Source organism: Columba livia, chromosome 4, assembly GCF_036013475.1.
Source record: "Columba livia isolate bColLiv1 breed racing homer chromosome 4, bColLiv1.pat.W.v2, whole genome shotgun sequence".
In the NCBI taxonomy this organism is placed as follows: domain Eukaryota; kingdom Metazoa; phylum Chordata; class Aves; order Columbiformes; family Columbidae; genus Columba; species Columba livia.
In genome coordinates this window covers 11846857-11866639 of record NC_088605.1, presented here as the reverse complement: position 1 = coordinate 11866639, position 19783 = coordinate 11846857, and the positions used below count along the sequence as shown (strand labels likewise).

The 19783-nt window shown below is 40.5% G+C and overlaps 1 protein-coding gene across 22 annotated transcripts in view; it reads right to left on the bottom strand.

The window, feature by feature from the left end:
* ABLIM2 (actin binding LIM protein family member 2) overlaps positions 1–8668 on the bottom strand; it is a 139833-nt gene extending 131165 nt beyond the window's left edge. For 18 of the 22 annotated variants that reach the window (XM_065062571.1, XM_065062572.1, XM_065062579.1 and 15 more), the window contains exon 1: positions 7909–7933. In XM_065062571.1, coding sequence (XP_064918643.1) covers positions 7909–7918 — 10 coding nt within the window. In that variant the 5' untranslated portion in view covers positions 7919–7933. Of the gene's footprint in view, positions 1–7908; positions 7934–8090; positions 8326–8463 lie in introns of those variants that run through there. The other 4 variants (XM_065062597.1, XM_065062574.1, XM_065062576.1 and 1 more) reach the window with 4 other exon arrangements.
* Between the last annotated feature and the right edge of the window lie 11115 nt (positions 8669–19783).

Below are 19783 nucleotides of genomic sequence, written 5' to 3'. Positions count from 1 at the left end.
AATCAATAATATAGACACAATCAAATCTACAGCTGTGTAACTGGGTAGGTAGCTCTATTAAGATATAAACAGAAGTTTATTGTTATGCTGGTATACTGCAGATCATGAAATTCAGGCGCTCGTACCAAAAAGGAGCTAAAATTTAGCATTTGAGGTGATGCACCACTTGGTACCATCCTGAAAAACATTAATGACCAAGGTGGACACAACTAACCACTGTTAGCAGTGGTTCCCAGGTCAGGATGATGGGCCCAGCTGGACACAATCTACTGGGCCATACAAGATGTTTAATCTGAGCAAACAGGGTTATGACCTTAAATAATGACAATAAATATAGCATACAGCAAACTGAAACATTAGTGCTTATTACTAAAGGTCTTATGGTTTATAAAGACAGAAGCTTTAAAGAAGATGCTGGAAAACTTTGGTTGTTCTCACAGCTGATGACAAAACAGTCTCTGAGACGCTTGTTATCTTAGTTTTGTACCATGAAAAGCCATCGCTATTTGAATAAAAATGTTAAAAAGTTTACGTCTAATTCCGTATTAAGGCATATAAATAAATGCTCTGATTCCAGAGTGATTAAACACTCTGCAGTTCAGAGTGATTTCACCCATGGGTGATGGATGCTTAGCACTTTGAGAAGTCCCAGCAGTGATGGAGAAACCAGATGTTTACCCCAAACTCTCTATCCCAGTCAAGTAGGAGCTCTGTAGCTGCACATACATTACCCACAGGAAAGGTCAGCATCTTTTAGACAACTGTACAAAAGATTTGTGGTACATAAGCCCTGTTTCTCCACAGGGCTTGGAGCAGGAGAGTTTGCAAATGTTCATATGTGAAGCTGAAACTAGTTTTTCTCTGATTTTCTGAGGCAGGAATGAGCCAATGAAGCAAGGCTACAAAGACCGGTTAGTAAAGGGCCATGCAAAACATTCAAGATAAATCTGCCTGTACATCTCTGTAGCAGCTCAACAGGACCTCTGCAGCCACGTTTAGGATAGTTTCAGATACCCATAGAAAATTTTGAACTGAACAGGATGCCCAAAGGTCCAACTCACAGCAAAGAAATTTCAAAGTTAGGTAAGGTTGCTTAGGCCTTTGCCAATTAAATTTTGAAAATCTCTGAGGCTGGAGGTGTCACAGGCTCCCTGGGCACCCTCCTCCAGAGTTCAGGCACTCTCATTGGGGTTTTTCTTTTCCTTACAACCAGTGGGAATTTCCCCTGCTACTCCCCCAGACTGTTGAGTCTTTCCCTTTTTCCATATACCCATGAGAGGAGCTTGGCTCCATCTTCCCTCTGCCCACTCGTGATGGGGTTCAAGACTGTGATTCAATGCCCCTTGGCTTTCCCTTCTCCATGTGGAACAGAAGCAGACCCCTCCACCTCTCCTTGCACACCCCATACTCAAGAGATACACACAGCAGCTCCTCTCACCACACTCGCTGCACGAACCTGCCAGGATTAGGGGCTGGACTCTGCTGACCAAGCAGGTGAGAATGCTGTACACAAGTGTCATGGAGAGGTGCAAGATGGCACACAAACCACTGCTGCTCTTTTCTCACCAATATTTACCCACTGCCTGCACTCAGGCACACTTCTGTCACCACTCCAAAGCCAAAGGCAGAGCACGGGGTTTTATTTAGCCTGAGCAGGGCAGGAACCACCAAGCACGCCGAGGCTCATACCGCAGGCAGAAACCCTAAAACTGGCACTGTTTGAGCCTGAGCTGGAGCCAGGTTAACAGATAGCAGAACAGAGAGCATATGTGCGAGTCACAGGGGTGAGGTGTTGGAGTCGCTTGCCAGACACTCGCTACAACTCGTGGTACAGACATACGCAGCCCCAGCTGTTCCTGATTGCCTCGTACCCCAGTTATGGGATTTGGCTGCAAACCCTTTTCCATTCCTGTCTTCCTGTCATCAAAGGAAATAGTGGCAACACAGCCTGTTTCTATGGTTTCCTTTGGTCTCTGTGCCCAATTAGATATGCAACCTTAAAGATCAGATCCTCTGTATCTGTGTTGCATCTAAATTCGTAACTGAGTGATTACTTTAATGCTGCTGGGATTGCAAAGCCAAAAGAAACACCGGAGCAAGGCAAACCCTGTAAGACTTGATAAAGCCAAACTTGTCAGCTCAACTCTCTGAAAAATCCTCACCGGTCTGCTACAAAGTAAAGATCCCAGCTAAGTTTGCAATACTGCGAACAACAACAGGAAAACAGAGGTAAAGAATTTGTAAACAGAGCAAAGTAAATGAAAGTAACCAAGAAGAAAATAAAGATGAAACTGTGAAAATATTTTTCATTTCTTCTAGAGCATTCACAATATTTTAAACTTCAATATTTGCAGCAATCTGGTATTTATAAATATACCACAAAAAGCTCTCCTGAGAGAGGTAAAAATAGGTCAAGCCAAAACTGAAGTAGTCTGTGATCAAGAACTCTCCAAATTAATCACTGCATATAAGGGTGCCTATTCATTTAGTTCCACTTAATGTTGCTGAGCAGAGAAGATCCCAGTACATACTTAGACATCAACTAGCAAAACCACCTTACGCATATACTGCTGAAATTCCCCGTTATCCGTGAATCCTCAAGTCACATACCTGTGAGGGGAAGCAGGTAGATGACCTATTTTCTAAAGTGACAGAAGCTCTTGCATGACACTCTCGAGCAGAACAGGTTCTGTGGCTGCTTCTGCACGATATGCATCAAACTTTAACTCCTACTTCACCAAGGATTTCACCATATGAACAGTGTCACAGGGATTCAATTTTACTTTGTCATCCTCTGAAAGAGACTTTAAGAAACACAACTGCTGTATGCTTATTGCTCCATATTCATGCTATATCCAGTTATTTCACTCCATAAACCGGTACAGTGAGGATTTTTTGTTTCCTCCCCCTACCCCCTCCCACCTAAGACTAAATGAACTTAGCAAAAGGGAAGAGGAAGAACGTGGGACAATTGCATTTCATCCTCTTCTGAAGTATCAGAGAGTGCCCCATGCTTGGAAGGCCAGAAGAGTTACTTGAAAACTTCCATGGAACTGGATGCTCTATTTGTGAGCAGCTGTTGCACAGTAACAACCACTTTTCCACAGATCCGCCATGAGAAGCAATTGCAGACTGTTATTGCTTTACAATGACAGTATTATATAAATCTAAAAATAACAGTTTCTAAAATATTTTTAAATATCACTAGTGATATCTTACAATTCAGGAATGTTTATTTTTCATGGCCAAATGCATTTAGACTTTGTTTTCCTCCAACTGCAGGTCAAAAAAACCTGTCCTATAGGACCGGGTGAATCTCCAAAATAGAGTTATTGATCAATTTGACTATTGCCAGTAGGAGAATGATTTGCTTCTACAGAGAAAGGGAGAAAAATGGCTCCTAAAGCAGACAAATATTCACTGAAGGGAATTTATATTCCTCTCACATTCCTTTTCTGAAATGAAAAAATAAATAACAGCGCTTTGTACAAAACAATACTCCATCCAGATTTCAGAGCACAAACATCAACTAATAAGCTGTGAAAAAAACGTTCCAACATTTCAGAAGATAACAGTTAAGGACCTTGACATACTGCTAATGGATCTTGACACGGGAAATAATCTAAATTCAGAAATATTTGTCTTAAGGTTATGTTTAAGAATGCAGACCGCGAGCTAGCAAATTGTGCAATAACCTCAAGGGCCCATCAATTTCCCTGCCTGTGCGGAGCCCCAGCTCTGCTGGCTGTGCCCCCTCTCACCCGGGCACTTACCCAGCTCTGCTTCCAAAAGCCCCGAGCAACACAGCCCATTTCCACACAAATATGTTTGATTCATTATTGTGACCGCCGGGTGCTCAATTTGAGAACCCAAGGTCTTAAGGTGAGCTAATGGCACCAGCAATCCTCCAGTGAGACTGGAAATTGCAGCAGTGAGCTTGAAGTTAACAGTCAAGAAAGATGTGTTTCCATTGCTAAAAACCTGGATTTGTAAACCATAAAGGAAGAATGATTTGTCAAATTAGGCAAAACTAAAATCAGGGTTTCCTCACTTCTTCTTGAAGGTTGGCCAGCCCATTGCACAGAAGAAGGTAAGAGAGGGAAAACGTTACCTCAGTAGCCATGCTTTCATTCATTTTTCAATTTTGGTTACCTTTCTTAGCTCTCTATTTTTATGACAAAGCTGATTACTGGGCATTAAGTACATGAGCCATTAACATGCTGAGAAGCCAACCCAAAAGTATGCCAACTTTAATACAGTATTGAAATGGCAGTCAGATGAGTACAGATACCAGCCATGGAGGATGCTCATTGTTGTACAGATGCTGCACTACAAACAGGCAATCTGGCCAGAAACAGACCTTGCTCAGAAAGCCACATATCTGGGTTTTGTAAAGCGGAACTAGCAACCTTTCCAGAGGTCTGTGATAGCCAGGATATCCTGCAGTCAGGAATTACCAGTTGATGTACCATCACCTGATAATTTCTTTTGACATATTTCATCCTCTCATAACTGCACTGTATGTTCTTACAATCCAAGAACATAATGCCATTTAACAGATGTCACGTACTGAGCTGAAATCCTTTTCTAAAGAATTGTAAAGAAGAACCTTCGACCAAAAGCTTAAAGAATCCCAAGATATGTCTTCCTATTTCTTATAGTCTAAGAAATTACATATATTCTACGCAATTCAACTTCAAAGGAAGAAAATACCTCCAGGAAATACGCGTCATTTTTTTTTTTTCAGAGAACCATGGTTAAAATGGCAATGGAATGAAGTAGTTCTAATTCTGTTTAACTACAAACTTGGAGAATTGTGCATTAAAAGCTTCACATATTCATTAGTTGAAGAACTCCAAAGCAAGTCAACCTCTTACTTCTCACAGTTCATAATGCACTGCTCTCTTCTACTAGCGGTCAAAATGAAGAGCTGAAAGTAAAACACTGTATCTAATGATAAAATATACTACAGTCTGAAACAGTCATACTATTGTCTCCAGAGAGGACTTCTATTTGAAAAGGAATTAAGTATCTCACAAGCAGAGCAGGACCTTGCATGACCAACCTGCATAACCTCTTTTGCAACCAGAATCACTATGCTCGTCCTTGATTTGCGCTGTGACACTTCATTAGCTGTTCTCTGATCCATGCAATAAAATTTTCTTTCTCATAAAATAGTTTAGAGACTAAATAGCCATGTGAAACTGTGTCATGACATTTAATTTAATCTAATCTAAGATAATTCACCTAGTATATAATTAGCTCAGTTAATCCTTTTTTTTTTTTTTTTCACTTAAATAATAGGCACCATGTTACCCTAATTCTGGGAATGGATGGGAACCTTATTTTCTCAGTCTAAATTTTTTAACCTACTCTGTTCTTCTTGCCATGACTTCAAGATGACGAAGACTGATAACCATGTTATAAACTCTTTGAAGTACATTTAGAATCCTAAAAGCACAGCCATGCCATGCAAATACAAGTGTAAAGGGCAGTGAATGAGTTTCAGCCAGGTGCAATGATAAGGAAAACTGCATGTGGAAAAATCTAATTACAACATATGTAATAATGCATTTGAGCTGTGCTTACTATGCCACATGACCATACGCTTTCTAGATTTAAAATTATAGCATAAGTCTGCAGTCCATTAATACATAATGATGGTTCAAAGTATGTACTGTTGGGTGACTTTATATTATCTGTATCTATGTATTACAAACTAAATCATGTTTATGAAAAACACATATTTCTATATCTAAAGCCAAAACTTAGAGTTAAAAAGGCAAAGCAGGGTCATAAGGTTGCCTGAAACCCCCTTGATACAGACAGCTCACGATGTGTTGCACAAGAGGGGACACAGACTGAGTGAAGCTTTATGCAGTAACGAGCACAGCTTCACAACAGGTTACTCCATCTCAGGCGTAACAGGAAGAGCAGGGATTTCTCCCAGATTACCAAACAGTGCAGCAATTGCTCAAACCTTATATGTGGCTGATTTTAATACCACATTGCACCCTGTTTTCTTTGCAGAACCAGAAACATCTTTCTGTTACAGTAAATGCCAAACTTTGAATTACAGCCTTTCCTCCCTAATTTTGGTGGGAACCTTTTGGAAACAGTAACTTTAGTTAAACTGTGACATTAAATTTGCTGTATGATACTTGCCCCCTTGATGTTAATGGAAAATTTCCATTGATTTTGCAGAGCAGATGTGGGCTCCTCACATTTAATTTATCATGAAAATTGATTGTAAATGGTTGACATAGTCCACATAGACATGCAAAATCAAAATTTGGAAACATCAAAGCTAAACCTGTACTTAAAACCAATATTCCTAAAACTGACAGTTATACTTTCAAATGAGAGCTAAGAACTCTCAGGGTTTTTTTTCCACTCTCTTTTTTCCCAGGATGTTATTTTTATCTTGGCATTATTCATTTTTGCCATTTCATTTACATCATGTTTGGTGCAATTACTAAGACAGAATTGTGTCAAGTTTCCTCTGCACTAGACTGTTATGCACTAACTTATCTACTGTGTTTATAACTTTACAACCTATTTAATTAGCTTTTTAAATATTATAAAGATACAACTTTGGACTTCATTACTTCCTCTGCCAGCCTCAATTTTACTGCTACAGAATTTAAGTGTTTCACAGTATTTCATATTATTCAGTTCTAAATTATAGACGAGTAACCGAGGACAGGATTCTGTGCTGGAGTCTGATCATTCCCAATGCAGATGTCACCAAGTGTGTTAACCATTTCAATTCCCTTTAGAGACAGCACACAGACTCAGGATTTCTAGCACAGAATTCAGTTCACACTGTAACGCATCGCTGCTCTCACCTGCACCTCTGGACACCTGCCTTGGCCTGTGCACCTCCCCAGAGAGGACCGGCAAGCTGGAAGTGCATGTTTCATCCACAGACTACGTGGAAATGTGGATAATCAGCACACATGGAAATATCTACATTTTCAACAGATATGAGGAAATGCCAAACTATGTTTTTAGCTGCAGCCTCTGGCAGGTGCCTGACCCCAGGTCTCACACTGTTCTAACAGGGAGCTCATTTTTTCTTTGTTTGCACTACATTCTCATTTGGCTCACTGTGAGGATGTGATATGATTAAGCATGTTGACATACAGAGCCACCATGTAATTGTAGCTATTCCACGTGTCCCTGTTGTTATGGCAGAGGGTATATTTAGCAGCTACAGTTACCCTCAGAACCACAATACACAATCAACTCAAAAAGCCTCCCCTTTTCCACTATGCAGAACCCTGTATTTGCCTTAAAGACTGTAATATTTTGCCATCAGCTGTGCTCTGAAGTACCCACCCCCCACTGCCACACAAGGCAGATGAATGCTGAATCGCTGGAAAATACTATTCCAAGTCAGTTCTCAAATTCTGCATATATCACCAGATAAATTATTTTTCTATTGCCCTGGGCAACTGGATACCTCAGGGTGGCAATCCTAGCTAGGCCTCCGTGAAACCTCCGTGATTCTCACCTTCTTTATCACTATAACATCTCGGCCAGCAGAAAAAGCCGAGCTTTTAACCCAAATATCCCTGTCGGAAGAGCCGCGTGTTTCCACTCCCCGAGATGCGGGGCGGGAGGGGGACAGCCCGACAGCTGTGCGGCCGGGGCGAGACACCCCCGAACGGTGCCGCGGGTACCGGCGGCGGCGGGGGGGCGACCCGGGGCGCCTCCCGCTGCGGCCGGGCGAGCCCATCCCGCGGGGCACCCGCGGGGCTGCGGGCTACACCCGGGGCGGAGGCGGCACGGCCGAAGCCCCCGCGCAGGGTCCCACTGCCCCAGCACCGCGGCGGCAGCCGCAGCTCCTCCCGCCCGGCAGCGCCCGCGGCTGCGGCAGCGCCAGCTCCCCTCCGAGATACGCACAGAGACACATAGACGCATTTTCTGCCTTATTTTTTTTGGGGGGGGTTATCAATCTCCAGCCGGTTCCTCCCGGAGAGCAGCCGCAACGCAACGTGACGGACATCAGCGGGGCAACAGCAGCGTCCCCTTCCAAAATACACGACGAGGGGGGATTCGGCTGCCCACCCCCTGCACCCACCTACCTGTGCCGGTGCTCATGGCGCGCAGGAGGGGCCGCGCCCGCCGCCGCTCCCGCCGCCCGTCACCGCACCCCCGCGGGCGACACCATCCCCGCCCGCCGCCGCGCAGCCCGCAGCGGGGCAGCCGCGCTCCGCCCCCCCGGCAGGTGCCGCGCACCCACAGTCGAGGCGCGGAGCGGCGCGGCTCGGCGGGCACCTTGGGAAGTGTAGGCAGCTCCGCACCCGCGGACTACATGCCCCTCTGTGCGTTGCTGCGGCAGGGTGGGGGGGGAAGGCTCGCGCCCCGCCGCTCCTGCGGGCAAGGCGGCTGCAGCCCTCCCCCTCCACCGGCACAAACTTCCCCACCGGCTCGGCAAGACCCACAGCCTGCTCTCACCTGCTTGCCCGCCAGCTCTCCATCCAGCCCCGCTATGCTTTGCGGGGGAGCTCTTCCTCTGCATTTTCCTGCCCTACTCGTGCTCGGTTTGTATGATGCCCGAGCGAAGCAGATTGGCGCACAGGTGCTTTAGCATGCCCCCAAAACGCCCAAGGAATGACGATGGAGATGTTTGCGTTGTTCTTCGGCGCAGCCGAGACTCCAGGCAGCGCTGCATCACACAGATGTTTGGCACTCAGTCTAGTTATTCAGGAGGGGAAGGTAGCCCTTTCTGGAGCAGGTGAACGAACTCTCACTAATCCTTCATATTTAAAAGTACAAGGACATCAACGTTTTATTAAAGCCAGCTTATTCAGTATTGCATCAATCTGGAAATCTACTATAGTTCTGGAAGAAATAACGTGTAAAAAAACCCCAAAACATCTGTTCAAACAAACCCAGAAGAAGCCAGCCGTAGTTATATAAGCATGTTGTATTGCTCAGCTCCTCTGATGCTGACTGCAGACTGGCTTCAGGGCAGCTTGGAGTTACAATAACAGCATGAAAAAATAGGGGTGAGAAGATTTGCTTTGCATTGACATGGGCATGCTTATTATCCTCTTTTCCATCAGGTTATCTAAAAGTTAAAACTTAAACTAGGAGCTGTAACCATAAAAACCTACACAGCTTTCCCATCCTACACCAGCAGTTGAAGTGAGATGAGCTCTGTAGCAGTGCCCATGTGTTGTGATTTGATAGCGAATCGTGATCCTCAGCTCTGTGTACGTTTAGCAGCACTGTACGGCTCTCATATTGTTCAAATGATGCAAACTGAGAGCCTCTGGAGATAATCACTGCCATTGGGAAGAATGTGGACATGCACTCAGAGCAGCCATTCAGGATCAGACAATCCAACCCAGTTTCCCATTTCTGACAGTCACCAGCAGTGGATATCTGCTGAGGGGCCTTCCTGAGACAGATGTGCTTTCTTTGTAATGAAAAAACTTTCATGGATTTTCTTCCATTATCTTGTTTGGCTGTTTGAAGACAGGCACTCTTCAAGCAACTACAGCATCCTGTGCAAGGGATTTCACAGCTGAACTATGTGTGGTGTCAAGAACCACCTGCTTTTGTTTTCAACCTGCTATTTGCTGTCTTTATTTGATGCCCACTCATTCTTGTAATAGAAGAGACAGCAAACATATCATTCCCTATTCATTTTCTCTGTGTCACTCATTAATTTATGCTGCTCTATCAGATTCCACCCTTCACTCCTACTCTACTCAGTCTCAGTCATTCCTTAAAACTGGCAACATGTAACTTCAATACTACATTGCTGTCACTTTCTGTCATTTGTTTAGAAGTTGTACCATTGTTTAACACCATTGTTTTTTAAGCACTTTTATTTATTTACTCATTCATTATACCTGTTTTCCACCTGGCAATCTTCTACCACCCATTTTGCACTGAAAGCTCTCCTGAGCTTCCCAGCTGTAGTGAAGCACAACAGCTGAGTTGCAGTTGCCCTTGCAGAACTTCATTAAGACACAGATGATAAACAAATATCCATGTGTTTACAAACATACGTTCAGGACAATGATTCAATCTGAGAATGGGCACATACACACATCAGGGCACTGTAAGATTCAGACTCATGATAGCAATCCAAATCTCAGACAAGTAGGCAGTCATCTCTTGATTTTCATTTCTCAAAGCAATCAGCTTGTCCAGCCACTGCAAAGAAGGCTGAATAGGCAGCCTCTAACCTGCCAGCACTTTGCACCATTTCTGTCATTACTGGAAATTAAATTGAAACTTGGCAATCGTGATGATCCCGCTTCTTCCTCCACATCCTCAGTGCCATCCTGCATTCTTTTAAGAGCATCTCTGTTTTTTTGGAAGAGCTTAGAAAACTCTATGCAAGGCAAAAAAGGTAACTTTTTAGTATACAATGTTTTCAAACATTTCTTCACTGTTGTTATTTGGAGAGTGTTATGGAAGAGGTTGTATTCCATTTTACTGTTCCTGTGGATTGAAACTGTATGTGTATTTTGAGTACATTCACACATCTTGCTCTATTGCATTAGCTGTATTGGAAAAAAAAATCTTCACTATCTCTTGAATTCCTAGCCATGCCAGTTATCAGAAATGCACCCTCAACAGGTAAGGGCATATATCTCCGTGTATCTGCCCTCAACAAGTAAGGGAATATGGCTTCATGTAAAGGAGAGTAAGCACTTTAAATGTAAACCAAAACAGAACAATCAATATAGTGTAATTCATTAATGGATATTAGCATTACTCTTGACATTATACTGTTATATGTTGAGCATACTGCAGATTTATGGACTGACAAGATAAACATTCTTGCAGAAGCTGGTGTAGCTCAAGCAGACAGAAGTTTTTTTCCTGTATATTTAAGTGAAGTTAACCACATTGCAAAGTATTTCCCTTTCTTCCTCTTCTTTTTTTTTTTTTTTTTCCCTTCTTTTATTACCTTCAAAATTCAATTGGGGTAATGCAATTGGGGTAACATTCAATTAATAATTCTGGTATTTTAAAATTTAGTTTCATAGCAAAGTTTTCACACAATATTTTGATTTAGTGCTTTTCTTGAAAAAGTTCAGCTGAAGCAAGCAAAAAGTATTGTTTCTAATATTTCTGAATTTTCCAAGAATGGGGAGACCCTGGGCTTCCCAGCAGAATAAAATTGTTACTTTTATTAGATTTTTCGTCTGCAAAGTTTTTTAGATCTTTGCCAATTGAGTATGAAAGGAGTTCTATTTTAAAAGCATCGCAGTGATGGAGAGTCCAGCAAGAGGGAGAGGAACAAGAACTTCTGCACTGGGAATGTAGCAGAACCTTTGCTTCTCCAGAAAACAAAACAAAACAACCCCAAAACTTGTAAGGAAAACATCCTCAAGCCAGTTGCCAGAAGTGATTTACACGCTGATCCAGAATACAGAAGTCCACAGGTTCAATAGCTGTTTAACCTGATGAAGGGAAATAAATTGGCCCCTGGCTTCATGTTCAAAGCTGACACAATATCACAGGATATTAATGTCAAATAGCAACTTGGAGTGAAACCTGAAAGAATAATTAGTCATTTTGTGGCAGCTACACTAGTACTTGTTCAAATCCTTCTAAAAGTGCCTTAAATGGGAAAAAAAGTCAGAAAAAACACCACATAAAATGGCTATCCTTTTGTAAATCCTGCTGTGATTCTCAGTGTTTCATGCCTTTAAATTCTATTAGGTAGTACTGAAAACTGAGCTTTAGCTCCTAAGAAACTTTTGTATTTCTTTACTTTTTAACCTGAAATGCAATTATTAGGCTCATATTCACTCCAAGCTGCTTTCTTTTGACAACTATTATATCTCCTGAAAGACAAAAAGTAATCTTACAATTTACAGTAATTTATTTTGAAGTGCTTATGTTTTAAATGACAAATTATCCCTCAAACATGTTCCATGATTTTCCAGAAACGTCATTTTCCTATCACTTCAAAACCAGCAGTTCTTTTGTATCACAGAAGACTACTAACCTGGCATGACATGCCGTCATGACCCTCTTTTGCTTTTTAGTGATTCTCTATTGTGTGAAGAAACCTCCCTAAAAATCTGTATGGTAAAAGTATTTTACTTTTTAATTTTTTAAATCAAATGTCTCTCAGGAATTCAGGGCTGGACTTTGCCTGGGTTACAGTCCTGTAATAGACCTGAAGTAGTCCACTTTTATATCTAATCCCAGATCTAAGTTATTACCTTTTTGGCATTAAAGCCACTATATCAGGGAATTACTAGTTCTGGGACAGTTGCCAAAATAAGCCATGCTTGAGTTTGTAACCCGTTTGTGCTTGTGACAGTAGTTACCTCTCTATCGCCTTTCTGTGATTGTCAGATTGGTGTTGACACTGATAGTAAATAAAATATGAATCAAGTCCGAAGATTAAGCAGAATAACAGGCCGGGATCTTAAAATGAAATTCTGGGTATGAAAATAAATTGCCAACTATTCACTGAGCCAGAAGTACACACGTTTATAAATAATGAATCACCGTGAAGCAGCTGTAATGAAATAATAACGTAGCACTATATTGAGATGTTTGCATCACATTATCAAGATGTCTGTAACAACTTTTTTGCAAAGCTCCTCTTGCACCATAGGCAGAATGTAAATATTACATCAGCAGTTATAACTTAGACATCAATTACCCGTTACAAACCTAAATGCATTATGAGCAGTAGGTCAAATAAAACTCCCAGGCAAACTTTGAAAACAGAAAGAATGAAACAACATCAAAGTGAACAATGGCTGAGGATGAAAGAAACCCTTGTTACAGTGAGACAATCAAAGACTGTTCTCTCATGTCAGCAGTCAGCTTTTGGAAAGTTGGTCTGAACAAATAAATTTTAATATTGCAGACTGCTGCATATGACAGGAAGTCTAAGAGGAAATGATTAGCATCAATATGTAATTTATACACAAGAAGGATGAGCACCCAGGTTACAGCAATGAAATGTGCATCAATACAAATGCAAAAGATGGTTTGGGGAAGAGCCAAGACAAAGCATGAATAATACAAAAGTCACTACACTTTCAAAAACACTGGCAAAAAAGGTAATTTTACTTTGAGAATGGCAGATGAGGCTTGCAAGGACTTCAGTGCAATGTTGCACAGTCTGTGTAGCCAGTGATATCAGTACTCCTGACTGTAAACATGTAAATAATGTTGTGCTTTCTGTAGTAAACAAGTGAGAACTACAATACTGTCCATTTTGTGCCTGTTGCAGAAAGGTTAAAACTTATTAAGCATATTGTGATCTCTTGCAAATGTGACTCCTTGGAAGATTGCTCTTTATGAGAAGCTACAGCTTCTCACCTCAGGTACATGACATTATGATCTGTTGGTCCTGAGTCAATTTAACTCTGTTTTTGCAGTACAGGCTGGTGTATGCTGATTTCCTGTTGCTCATCCTACATTGCATCTCTAACACTGTTCTTATGTAAAAAATATATATATGTATATATAATATACAGTCTTATGCTAGCAGAATTTAGACTGCTCCTGGGTGATAAAATTCTCACACAGCACCATCTGGAAGTAAGGCTTTGCCTGGTAAGATGCATGACAGTTTAGAGAAGCTTTTGACACGCTCTGCCAGGGAACATACCTGGGCTTGCAGACATCAGTCCCTGGCAAATGCAGCTGTGACCGAAGGCTCCTGTGTGTCCCCAGCTGCAACAAAGCTGCTTTGTACTGTCAGTATTGCTTTCCAGGCTCAATGATACAAGGTGAACGTCCCAGTCTATATGTAATGGCCTGCGTCAAGCCTATACATAACTGAAGTGTTTTAGGTGAGGTTTGTGGGTAACATATGCACAGATGTCAACTAGAAAATAAGGAGGAATAGAAACATAATATTTTTTTCCAAACATGGGAAAAATAGAAAAAAATATTACTGGATATAATGAACACACATACTGTGCATTTAATGGAGGGAGCCCAGAATGTATTTATGTTATATTTTTTCTTTTTAGTTGCATAGCATGCCCCTAGACATTCACAACTTACCATCATTATTGTCTGTGCTGGCAAGTAGAAGTATATTTCACCTAATCAAAAGTCCATAAATGGAATTGCAAGATGGCTCAAAGGCCAACATTTAAATTGGAAGCATCTAGAGTTTTGACAATTTTCAGATCCAGATTGGCAAAAGCTCCCCTGTGCCTCAGATCTTCTCTATTAAATAGAAAATCTTTCCTCATGTTTCTCAAGACTGTTGATTACACTATATCTTTTAAGGACTTTATTCTTCTTCTAAGAAATATTGTGTCGAGCATGCCAAGGCTGGATACTGACGAAGCAGAAAATGTTGTGCTAGTTACGTTTATTACCATCTCTTTGTATACTTAGCTGTGGTGTCTGCAGCCAAGTGGTCTAAAAAGATACATGTAAGAGGAAAGATGTTACCAGAAGTTGTAATTTTGATCTACAGATAAAGCTGCAAAAAAAATGGACACGATTTCGCACACGTGAGCCCTTCTTCAGGTCTCAACTAGAGGGCAGCAGTAATTTGGAAAAATCCCAGTCACTTTGTTAGTTCTACACAGATGCAGATTTCTACAGTCGAAGTCAAAATTATCAAGATAGGATTTTCTATACTGTAGACATTTTGGTGGCTGGAGATGTTAATCCCAAACTATAAGAAGACAGTATTTTGGGCTGCATTGATCAAAGGGAAAACCCTCACATGGCAATCCTACCGCTAACATTAATTCCATTTTACACAAGAGCTACTGATACTAAATTGTGTTGTACCTCATGAATGTCATGAAGATTATAGCATGATAAATCACAGCTCTACAGTTGTTTCTAGCCTGGTGGCTATCTACCATTTTGGGTCCTCCAGGTGTTCCTCCAGGCATGTTCTTCCACAGAGCATCAGAAGAGGCAAAAGTGAGACTTTCTTTCCACTGAACCCATATTGAAATATCTTTTCCTTCACTTTGAACGCCTAAGTAACTCAAAATATACTTCTTCAATACCAAAAATAGCTCAGAAGATATCTGTATTCCATGTATATTCAAACTCCCATAAATAAAGCTCCCTTGCCCTGCATTTTCTAGCACTAAGCACAACGACCAAGCAGATGGGTAAAATTTCAGTACTGCAAAATCAGTGTTTCAGTGTACATCTAAGGACTGTAAATGCTTTTCTGTTGAAAGTCTTTTTATCCACCCACCCCCCAGAAAAGAGCACGCATGTTTTTATAGAAATATAAAACTCTATTTCAAATAGTATACATTTATGCAAATCCTTAGAAGTGACAAGGAATTGAAGCAAAGCTAAATATTCATTGCTGCTTCTTTTCTCCCTTCTTTTTTTAAAATTGTGAAGCCATGGCTTTCTACTCCAGTTCTCACATTAAACAGTTTCAGATATACTGACATAGTTTTCTCTGGTTTTAAAGCTTCTATGAAAACTGTGACAGAGATCTTACTCATGAAAAAACCTTGATTAGTGCCCTTTTCTGAATGTCCAATGAGGAAAACAAGAGATTTCTCAAAAGGAAAAGAGATAACAAATTAATTTGAACAACAAAATATATAATCTCAAATAACACCTCATTACATAAGCATTTCCTGGCTAGCTATAAGAAGGTTAAAAATCTTTCCTTAAGAATAAACTCTTATTTCTATCTGCAGTCTTCAAGCAGCTGGAAACAGTTAACCTTTGATGAAAAATCAGTTCACCTGATTATAAAAGGAAGAACCCATTTTCTTTTAAATCATCTGTAATGCTGTAAAAGGTAGGTTTTTAGTCTAAGAAGAGTAAAAAGTAATTTTTTTTTCAAAAAGTGGGGGTTCTATGGGAATTTAAGTATAAGTTGAATTGTGTGTAGACTTTTTTTTTTCCCGTTTTAATGGTTGGAAGTTTGTGCGAAACCAGAATTGTTGCTTTCCTATCAACATGTGTTACTTATATTTTTCAGGCTTTTTCAAATGATTTATAGGCCTTGTTTACCTTGTGGTTTGTTAATCTCAGTATATATCAGAAGATATAAGGAAATCATATTCAATTTCAACATGAAAAGTTAAATATAGAGAAAGCTCATTCACTATACTGGAGTTTGTGAATACAATCCCTGCAAATGTTTTTGGTTTGGGGTCATGGAGAAGTAAAAGCTTTCTGTTCCATGTGCAACACAAAAGCTTCAGCCTAATTAAGGAGGTTGTTATCCTTGTGGGGCAGAAAATAAATCCTGGTGACTCAGAGAGTAAAGGAAGGTGATGATTAATCTTCTAAGTGGTAAGTGCTAATTATCAATTTTTATTCTGAGCTGATGAAACTGTTTTAGAAGGTTTCTCTAATACATGGAGGCCTATGGTCCATGTCATGGCTGAGACAGAACAAGGAATCCTATCACAGCCTTTTTGCCTGCTGGGGTTTGGATATGAGCCCAAATAACTTCCTTGGTAGGAACTTGTTGGGGTTTTGGTCCATGGTCAAAAACATCCTGAAGTGAGTAACAGTGGCTCTTGGGAGCTGCTAAACTTAGGAGAAAGCTTTGTCAGGTGTGCATCATGTTATGGCTTGTGCTGAGGAATAACAAGCTCTGTAACATCTATTATTAACATTTGGTAATTGTAAGTAAACTTGGCTATTATTTAGCAAGCTGGGTAAATAGCTTAGGAACAGTTTAAGCAGTGTAACAGCTGGATGTTTTGACTCAGCATTTTCCTGCAGACTGCAAGGCGACAGCATTTCCGTACAGATGGATAGCAGCATATTTTTCTTTTCATGTTTTCTGTTTTTCCTTTCTGAACCAGGCTGTAGATTTGGGCTGGTTTTTTTTCAAGACTTGGAGGAAGTAAAGCTATCTGGGTTCTAACTGGGGGGGTGGAAAGATGACCACACGCCATGAGCAAACACTTTAACTCTTTAGCTAACTCTATATGCAGTTACTGTGGAGAGATAACATGCTAATCAAAAGGAAACATATGGCTAAACCTTTTTTTGTGGAAGTTCTGTGTACCCATAGTGTGAGAATGATAACACAACTAATATCCATGCATGCTGCTAATCCTGCTAAAATTAACACATTTGGGTAAGTTTGTGAACTAAAAGGTTGCTACTGTAAGTTCACAATTCAAACTGAGTAGATTTTCCATCTAGGGGCTCAACTGATATTTCTCTGTGAACTTAGTGGTTTAGATTTCATAACTTTATATATGTGTATTTTTTAGAGTGAGTACACCTCAGTCACTGGATGAAATAGGAACCAACAGAGACTCATGTAGCTAAGAAAGCAGTATCTTCTGTAATGTTAAGCTTGTCATGACAGCTGTAAATAGTGAAGAATGCTGATTTGAGTGAAACATTAGTAGAAGAGGATATTTTTCAGCAAGGGAAAATAAGCTTTGTGACATTTGCTGGACTTCAGATGAAAGAGATCAGACAGGGATATAAGAAAACAGGTAGGAAGACCCCTTCTTGTCTAAATCTGATATTTGCTAACAGTTACAAGTAAATAGCCAAACGAGTTACATTTCAACGTGATTACGTGTTAAAGTTAGTCCCTTTGGCAGTAGACTATTCCTTCATGGGTGTGCCCCCAGCTGTGATGGAATAATAGTTATATTGGAAGATAGAACTTAGCCTTAGTATTAAAATGTGTTGGTTTTCCTAACACAAGCTGCTGTAGTGAGAAGTGGTCAGACAAACAGGCAGCTGCAGAAGGGCAGACAAACAGGATGATGAAAAGCAACGCCAGAGAGAGACAATTGGAGGAAGCGTCTTGTTTCAACACTCAATGTCCTCCTCAGCCTCCTGGCATCTTCTTTTCAATAATCCTGAAAAGATCAGGGACAACCAAACACAAACAGGGCCACCAGGTCTTCATGTAATTTTAATAGTTAAGGAATTAGTATTCTCAATCCTATTTTTTAGCTTAGGAAAGCTAAACAGCACAATTTCTAGTGATTAAAATGTATTATAAAGGATACAATTACTAAAAAGGAAGCCACTGTGCTGCTTTTGTGTTTTGCCTGTTTGTTACAATACACTGGTCTCTAGAGCTATTTCATGAGAGCAGCTGTTCCTGTTTTCAATAGTTATTCATTTACATTTCTGTAATGCAGATTGGTACTGTTTTAATAAGACAACAGGAAGGTCAGGGCCAACTTCTGATGAAACTGAAAACTTTATTTTCTTTGTTTCCACTTAAACTGCACATCTATAGACACCCCCCAGAATCAAAGTACCATGCATGATGTAATTAAACACACTTTGGAGTAAAATCATAGAGGATAGATGAAGAAGCCTGTATTGAAAAGGGGTTAAGGACCTTGGAGTTCAGTTGGTGCTACTTTGTCACTTGCTTCATTAATCAAGTTTTTTCTCTGAAATAAAAATTGTGGGGTTTTGTTTGTTTGTTTGTTTTTTGTTTGTGTGAGTTTTGGGTTTGTTTTTTAGATTTTTGAGGTCACACTGCTCAATGTTAGATTCTGCAATGATTTGGCCATAGCAAGAGATATTAGAAGATTGGTATTCATTTGGAAGCATATGAAACCTATAGGGTTAGATGATGGAGGGGGTTGGTGTGTTTGTGTGTATGTGTTTGGCTGGGTTTTTAAATTTTTTTTTTACTACCTTGAGTACATATAAAAGAGGTGATAGAAATAGAAGTGAAGAATTGTGGTTATAAAATGTAACTAAATATCATCCTTAAACATACAAATTAAATAAATGAGATGAAAAGATTTAGACACTTCTGAAACTCATGTCACCACTTTAGAAACTGATTAATTTTCTATAAGTGTTGTACTTTGTGATATTAATTAAACCTGAAGCAGCATGCTTTGTATACTGCATTATAGTGCAATATCAAATTAATTCCAGTGGGAGAGAAGCCCTGTGGGATGATTAGTTGGTTGTTACTTATATAATTACTTGAATACCTTCCAACTTCATATTTTCTGGAAAGATGAAGAGTTCCCAAGCATACTGCTGGAACAGATTGGCAGATCTATGTGAAGTAGAACTTATTATTCATGTTAACATGGTGTGACAGGATGCAGTGAGGTAAATTAGTATGATTTTTAATTAATACCTAGCTTATAAAGCCTAAAAGCAACTTAAGTGCATGTTCTTTGAGACAAGTTAGCAGGAGCTATAACTAAGGTTTTAAAGGTATCTGAATGGTCACTTTTTCTACTTGCCCTGGCAAGATCTATGGGAGGGCAGCAGTGCTGTGTGGGACAACCTGTCACCACAAACCATGTTCTCCAGGTGCTGTCCAGTCCCACAAGCTCTGACTGTTTGTGTTTCAGGACAACACCCCACCCCACCAGCACAAATGCACAACTGGGCAGTGAGGATTTTTCTGACTAGATTTTACCTGAGATAATAGGTGTATGGTTGTTGGCCAGGCACTGAATATTTGTTCTCACGTAGTGCTTGCTGCAATGCAGCAATGGCATGCAGGATACTTAATGCTTACTTATAAGATGTGTAACATCTGTAACTATCTGTGCAACTATCTGTATATGACATTTTCAATGTGTTAAGAAGGAAGAGAATGTAAAAACAACTCAAAGTGTCGGGGCAAAAAGCAGATTTGAAATAGCATGGATTATTTTCAGTTTCTCTCATCCTTGCCTTCGTGGGTCATTTAGGATGTGGTATATGAAGTCTTGTGATACAGAAGATAAGCCCTGCAGGTACTCCACAAACAGGTTTGCTGAACTCCCAAACTGATATTTAATACTGCATGGCTGCATAGTTCATGGTAGATCTGCAGAGCTCTGCACTTCTGCAACTTACACCCAAGCATATC